Here is a 6807-nt window from a genome sequence, read left to right on the forward strand (position 1 = left end):
GGCACCTACCCTGCACCAAGAACGGTTCCAGGCACTCTAAAAAATATTAACTTGTTTAATCTTTATAACAACCTTTTAAGGAGGTAGTTACCCATTGGAGCGATAAGGAAACCAAGGCACACAAGTTGCCTAACTGCTACTGAGTGGCAAGTGGGGTTTGAATCAAGAATCCCTGTTCTTCACTACACAAATCACAGCTCACACTAACAGGCCACCTTGTCCCCGATGGTTACTAATTGTTATTTCTGACAAAGCTTTTGCTACTTAGTAATCAACTTCTTTTGCTACTTTGTAATCAGCCTCAAGCCCCAGACTGAAGTGTCCAAAAGACACAGTGCATTTGTAGAGGCAATTCAGGAAAGAACAGAAGACACACCCCTTGCCTACTCTGGCGCTGGCCTGCTTCAGGCCAGGTGAGTAGACTTGGCCTCAGACCGACGAAAAGGAAAGAAGAGCCTTATCTAACACAGTGGCCCCCAATCTTTTTGGCACCAAGGCCTGGTTTTGGAGAAGACAATGTTTCCATGGCCCGAGGGTGGGAGGAGGGGATGGTTTGGGGATGACTCATCCCCATTATGCTTACTGCCATTTTCACAGGGCTATGGTTGTACCCTACAGGCTAAAAGACCAAACCAAAACACACCACCCAAGCTTCTAGCCCACCTTCTTGCCAGTTTGGGGCTGAGAGACCCCTCTTTCTCCACACTGATGGGGCTGCCCAGTGTCCAAGAGGTTTATGGGAAAACAAGTAAGTAAAACTGGAGCTCCTGGCAATAACCTCGAATTAAACATGCTGAGGCCCCACTAGGACTGCCAGGACACAACTAGGTACTGAAGAAAACGTTTAAATTAGGAACGGAACTGAGGACAGGCCTACCTTACACTGAAACCCAAGTATAACTAAGTAACCAGGGTGGACTTCCAGCTGTTTGACCCACCATATCTCAGAGCTGGGCACAAGTACGTGATCTAATGATTTCTATATATTGTATTGTAGCGTGTGTATATATATATATATTTTTTTTTTAATTTTGCTATTGAGTGTATGCTATGCACTCACCACAGAGACAGAGAGGGAAAATGAGAAAGCACCCAGGGGGTGTGGAGGAGGTAGCCAGACCAATCCCATCTCCTCCATTCTCCTATTGGGATTTTGGTCACACATGCTCAGTGTGTGTTTTTCTTTTTTCTTTTTTTTTGAGAGGTTCTCGCTATAGGGCGCATGCGCTCGCCAGACAGACAGAGAGAGACATAGAGATAGAAAGCGAGAAATCACCCCCCGGTGGGGGATGGTCACGCCGCAATCCCTTCTCCCCCATTCTCCTCTCAGGATCTTGGGCACGCACGTACATGCGCCCGGCGTGAGTTCTAAGCCACCAGGTCCGGGACGCGAACCGCGGTCGACTACATGAGCGTCCAGCGACATAGCCATTACGCTAACTGCCGGTTCCCGAGTGTGTTTTTTTCAAAGTGCCAGGTCCAGAACTCGAACTGTGCAGTTAACCACCTTTGTAACCACGACTGGCTGGCTCTCCCACAATGCCACTGCTGGGAGCTAGCCGAAGCATTGGAACCCTGTGCTCATTCAGTGACACCTCCCCTGATTGTAGCAGGAAACATTATCCACAAGATAGCAGGATGCCTCAAAAAAGAAAACCCAAAACCCACCAACGAAGACGAAGTAGGCCTTCCTTCACTGATTCGACCCCAACACCAGAAGTAAACAACCTCCACTCACCTCCAGACGCAGACCAGAGGATTAATCCTATCACTCTCCAAAGGCCCTGGCAGTCCTGTTTTGACCAAGGCTAGAGTTCCAAAGTGTGGGTATCCAGCGGCCACCCCAACACCCTAGACTTGCAAAGCCTAGGAGTACAGAGGCCTTCTGACGTGGTAAAGAGGGTGCATTTTACTCATCTCTGAAGGCAAGTCAGCTAAGGGCCCAAGCTGGTTCCAGTCACTATTAAAGACCTGGCTTGGTCACCTCTGCAAGTTACTTCGCTCCTGCTTCCCCCATTCTTAACTAGGAAGGCTTTACTAACAATAGACAGAAATAACAGCAACCATTTTCTCTTTTAAAAAAAAATGTTTTATTTAACTTTATTTATTTATTCATTTGTTTCAATTTGACCAGAGAGGGACAGAGTGAGAGAGAGAAAGTGAGAGAGCAAGCTGCCAGGTCCGGGACTCGAACCACAGTCAGCCATGTGGGAATCCAGAGCCTTTAACCACCACGCTACTTGCTGGCCCCAACAGCAACCATTTTCCAAGCACTCAGCACGTGGAGGGCCAGAGTCAAGCCTCGAACCCTCCCAGTGACTCGCTGAGGTTATCACAGGAGGTTATCATGCCCCAGAGAGACAGCACAGAAGCAGTCCCAGGGGACTGAAGGCCAAGATGCATGTGCTTTTCCTTAAGGACCATGACCCAGAACAGCCCCAGGAACAGAGGCAAGAGGCCTCCGGCATTACCCCCCAAGTCCTGGCAGGGCTCCTCAGCCTCCAGAGGCTGGAAAACCTGTTTACCAGGAGAACTTTCTGGAGGGTAGCTCGGCAGCCTATGACAGCAGTCAGAAATGTGGTCACACCTTTGACCCCGGAATGTCACTCGGGGGATAGGATCCAAGACGGAATTTAAAAGGAAAATCTGAAACAAAACTATGCAACCTGCGGTGGGAAGAGGTCACAGGAAAGAGATGCCAACAGCCCACAGGCCACCCCGAGAAAGGGGGGGAAGGGGCGCTCCCCTGGAATGTCAGGACAATGGGAGGCGCGCAGGCCTGGGTGGGTGCAGGAATGAAAACCATGAGGACCACATGGAAAACTGCCAGCAGCCAGCCAAGTCTCAAATGAGACCCACACGCTCCGAGCTCCGAGCTCCGAGCACCGGAGCGGGGCAGCGCTGGAAGCAGCTGCTGGCTCTGTGAACAGCTGGTAAACTGGGCGGTCTGAGATCTTCCGGCGCTGCGGCATTGTGTGTGAGTTTTGTTGTTTTATTTAAAGAGATTTCATGTCATGTTTGGATACTCCTGGTTTACTTGAAGTTTTTTTGTTCGGTTAATTAAATAAATACACATTTTTAAAACAAAGAAGAACAGATCCAAATGGAGCCCAGCCAGGCCTTGCGATTCCTCAGAGGCTGGTTTCTGAAAAGGGCAGAATTTCAGAACTTGAGGTTCCCCAGTACAGATGGGGCCCCCACACCAACAGCGTGCCAGCAGACTCCCTCTCCAGAGGCCTGCAGGGAGGCAGCCAAGGAAGCAGCCCTACCTGCCAGGACAGGGTGACAGGGCCACAGGGCCAGCGAGACCTGGGGGAGGCGCTCAGAGGGAACCCCTCTTCCACTGGAGAGAGTGTGCTCAGTCACAGCCACCTTCCTTTCTTCCTGTCACTGTGTCACTGTAATAACCTGGTTTCCTGGGGCTCCAAGCCTAGGCAGGCTCTCTAACAACCTGCGCACACACAAGCACACACACACACACACAGTGTGCACACACGTACACCCTCTGCACACCCACACTCTGTACACACAACGCACACAGTGTACGCAGTCTCTGCACACACATGCACATAAAACAAATCCCTTGCCCCACACCTTGAGCAACCCTGGGACCCTCCAGGAAGCCCCAACCACCCCAAGCCACAGAGCGAACCCCTCCTCCTTCTTCCTCGCAGTCGGGGTTAGTGAGGACCCAGACACCACCTCCTCCTCCCGCTCTCAGGAAGACCCTGGTGTGGGGAGAGCAGGGAGAGGCTGAAACAAAGCCTCCTTCTAATTGTCACCACTTCCTGCAATTCTCAGCTGGACTCCACTCGCCTTACCTTGGGCAAGTCAATCACCCCTCTGTACCCCTCGTCTGCCAGACAGACCTAATACCGCCTCGGAGGGGGGCCCATAAGGACGGAGGTAACTTAGAAGGCTGCGGGCACACGGGGGCACAGCTGGGCGCCCGCCCAGACGGCAGTAATTACCACCATCTAATTCTATCCTGGGCGCAAAGCAGGCGAGGAGAGGCGAGAGAGACACACCCCCGCGGCTCCCCTTCCACCTCGGGCCCACACCCATCCTGGCGACGGCGGGGGGAGGGACTAGGTCCAGTCTCCACCTGGGCGGGACGCCCCAGACGCAGAGAACAGTTCCTCCCCAGGTCTCCCAGCCCGGCCACCGGGACGACGCCCACTGGGCTGGGGTTGCGCTCACCCACCAGGACGCAGCGGGGCGAGCGCTCCGGGCGCATTCGACTCCAACGCCCCGCCCCCGGGGACCTCGGACGAGGGTCGCCTGTCCCCCAAGTTCTCGCAGGAGCGCCCGGGAGCAGGAAAATGCCACATCTCCACCCCTCCGTTGGCGACCCCAAATCCAAGCCGGCAACCCATAGCCAGCCTGAGGCGCCCGGTCCCGGCGCACGGCGGGGGGCGATCGCACCTAGTCCCTGCCCAAGGGAAGCAGCAGGACGGGGACCCCAGTTCCTACGTCCCTACCCCGGAGGGGACTCCCTCGCCACCGCGCCCACACCTAGCCCACGGCTGCAGAAGTGCAGGGTTTGTGCTGCCTGGAGCCCCCTTCGCAGGCGCGCACGCGCGGGGGCGGGACCGTACACCGCCAGTGCCCGGGCCCGGTCGGGCCACTCACCGATGGACACGAGCTTGATGCTCTCGCGGTCCAGGAACTCGAGCGCTACAGACACATTCTCGAGCTGCATCTGGCGGAAGGTGGGCCGCTGGTGGTACTTGCGGTACATGTGCTTCTGGCTGAGCACCTCCAGCAGCGCAATGAGCCGCAGCCCGTCGCTCAGGTCGGTCTGCAGGTTCCCGATGCGTTTGTTCACGCACTTGAGGTGCTCGTTGCACCAGCGTGTGAAGGTGTTCTGCTGGATCTTCTTCCACGGCGCGTCCTCCGCCAGGTCCTTCTCAGTCACCGGCATCCTGGCGGCGGGGAGAGCGCAATGTGTAACGAACTGCCGGGAGCTGCCGTCAGAAGGCCCAAGGGCCGGGGGAGCGAGAACCGAAGCGGAGCGGAGCGGGAACGGGGTTCGAACTGGCTGCTGCCGCGCGCTGAGCCGCCCCGCCCCCGAAGCCCCGCCCCGTCCCGCCCCTCCAGTCGGAGCTCCCGGACAGCGCTCGCCCCCTGCCGCTTATACAGAGCAGTGCGCCTCTCGGCCTCCCCGGAGTCCTGGGATCCGGGGCCCGCACCCCTCACCCAGTCCCCAGACAGAATGTCTGGTTACTAAAGGGGAATGTCACCTGGTCGGTCCCAGAGTGGAGGGGTGTGCGGAGGTTGGGGGCAAAACAGAATGGGCGAGGACTGCCCCTGGGTTTTGGAGAGAGGCTCATGGGGCGGGGTTGGGGTTCTTCACGCCCATAGTATAGATTCAGTGAAGGGTTCAGCTGAGCCCCCGCTGTGAACGGTGCCTGCAAAGCCAAGGTGAGCAAGACGCAGTGATTCCCTCATCTCAAGAAGTTCATGGCCTAATGGGAGAGGAAAGTATAAATCAACTTTCACGAACAGTTTAGTAGTTGTTGTAAAAATGAGCAATAACGTTTGGTATGTATATTAGTTTTCTATTACTGCTGCAATAAATTATCAAAACCTAGTGTCTTTTCAAAGACAATTTATTATCTTGCAGTTCTGTAGGTTACATGGCTCATGGGCTCTCGTGGAGCTATTAATAAAATCAAGGTATTGGCAGGGTGCATGTCTTTCTGGAGGCCCAGGGGGGAAGAATCCCTTGCCTTTTCCAGCATCTAGAAGCTGTATATCTTGGCCCCAGGCCCCTTCCTCTATCTTCAAAGCCTGCAGCCTCAGGCCAAGTCTCCTCACACTGCCCTCATGTTCTCTATCATCACATCTTCCTCTCATTATTTTAAGAATCCTTGTCATTACTTTGGGCCAGTTGATGAGTCCAGGATAATCTTTCTGTTTTAAAAATCAGGCGAGTTCCACAGGGCTGAACACGATTTGAGTCCCGGACCTGATAGCTTGCTTTCTCACTTTCCCCCTTCCTCTCTCTGTCTCTCTCTGGTCATTATAGACAGTTTTTAAAATCATAATTAATTAGTTAACTAATTATACTTTTAAAAAATCAGGTGAGTCGCAACCTTAACCCTTTTTGCCACCTTAATTCCCCTTTGCCAGGTTAGCTAACACTCACAGGTTCTGGGAATTAGGATGTAAACAACTTCGGGGGCCGCAGTTCTGCCTGCCACACCATACATTACACACCTACTCTGTACTCAACCAGGTACTGTGCAAACTGCTGGGATCTGGCAGAGACCAACAGCTATAAGGAACAGCTGACGCTTACTGAGCACCCGCTGTGTGCCTAAGCCAGTACATGCTAAGCACTTTCCTTGCTACGGGTCCCTTTGGCAGGCTTTAAAGAGGGGGTAAGCCACAAACCGAATCTGTAAGGGGGGCACATAGCATGCCCTAGGGCCAGAGAAGGGGCTTTGAACCCGGGTTCGAGGGAGGGGTTCAAGGCAGGTAGGCTTCCTGAGGAAGAGGCCACCGTGGGCAAGATGGAGAGCAGGAGCCCCTAGCCCTGGAGGTGGCTGGGAGAGGCCAGCCAAGCTGAGGGTGTAGCTGCTCTAACAGTCTTTTGCATACACCCCTGAAGTGCTTTGTTCAAATAGATAGCCTCACCCACTGGAAATGCTCACAACAGCCAGGGGAGGATCTTGTCACCTGTCCCCAGCCCAAGGTAGAGACTCAAATAAGTATTTGTGATTAAGTGAAGAGATTTACTGAAGGTCAGCTGGTAAAGACTAGACCAAGCTGGATTTGAACTCCAGTCTAACTCTAACTCTG

At 53.9% G+C, this 6807-nt stretch overlaps 1 protein-coding gene across 6 annotated transcripts in view; it reads right to left on the minus strand.

Annotated features, from left to right (window-relative positions):
• Window positions 1–5056, minus strand: part of FLNB (filamin B) — a 158587-nt gene extending 153531 nt beyond the window's left edge. For all 6 annotated transcript variants that reach the window (XM_006169179.3, XM_006169178.3, XM_006169177.3 and 3 more), the window contains exon 1: window positions 4633–5056. In XM_006169179.3, the coding sequence (XP_006169241.1) occupies window positions 4633–4924 (292 nt within the window). In that variant the 5' untranslated portion in view covers window positions 4925–5056. The remainder of the gene's footprint in view (window positions 1–4632) is intronic.
• Between the last annotated feature and the right edge of the window lie 1751 nt (window positions 5057–6807).

Source organism: Tupaia chinensis, unplaced genomic scaffold (assembly GCF_000334495.1).
Source record: "Tupaia chinensis unplaced genomic scaffold, TupChi_1.0 Scaffold146828_1, whole genome shotgun sequence".
Taxonomy (NCBI): Eukaryota; Metazoa; Chordata; class Mammalia; order Scandentia; family Tupaiidae; genus Tupaia; species Tupaia belangeri.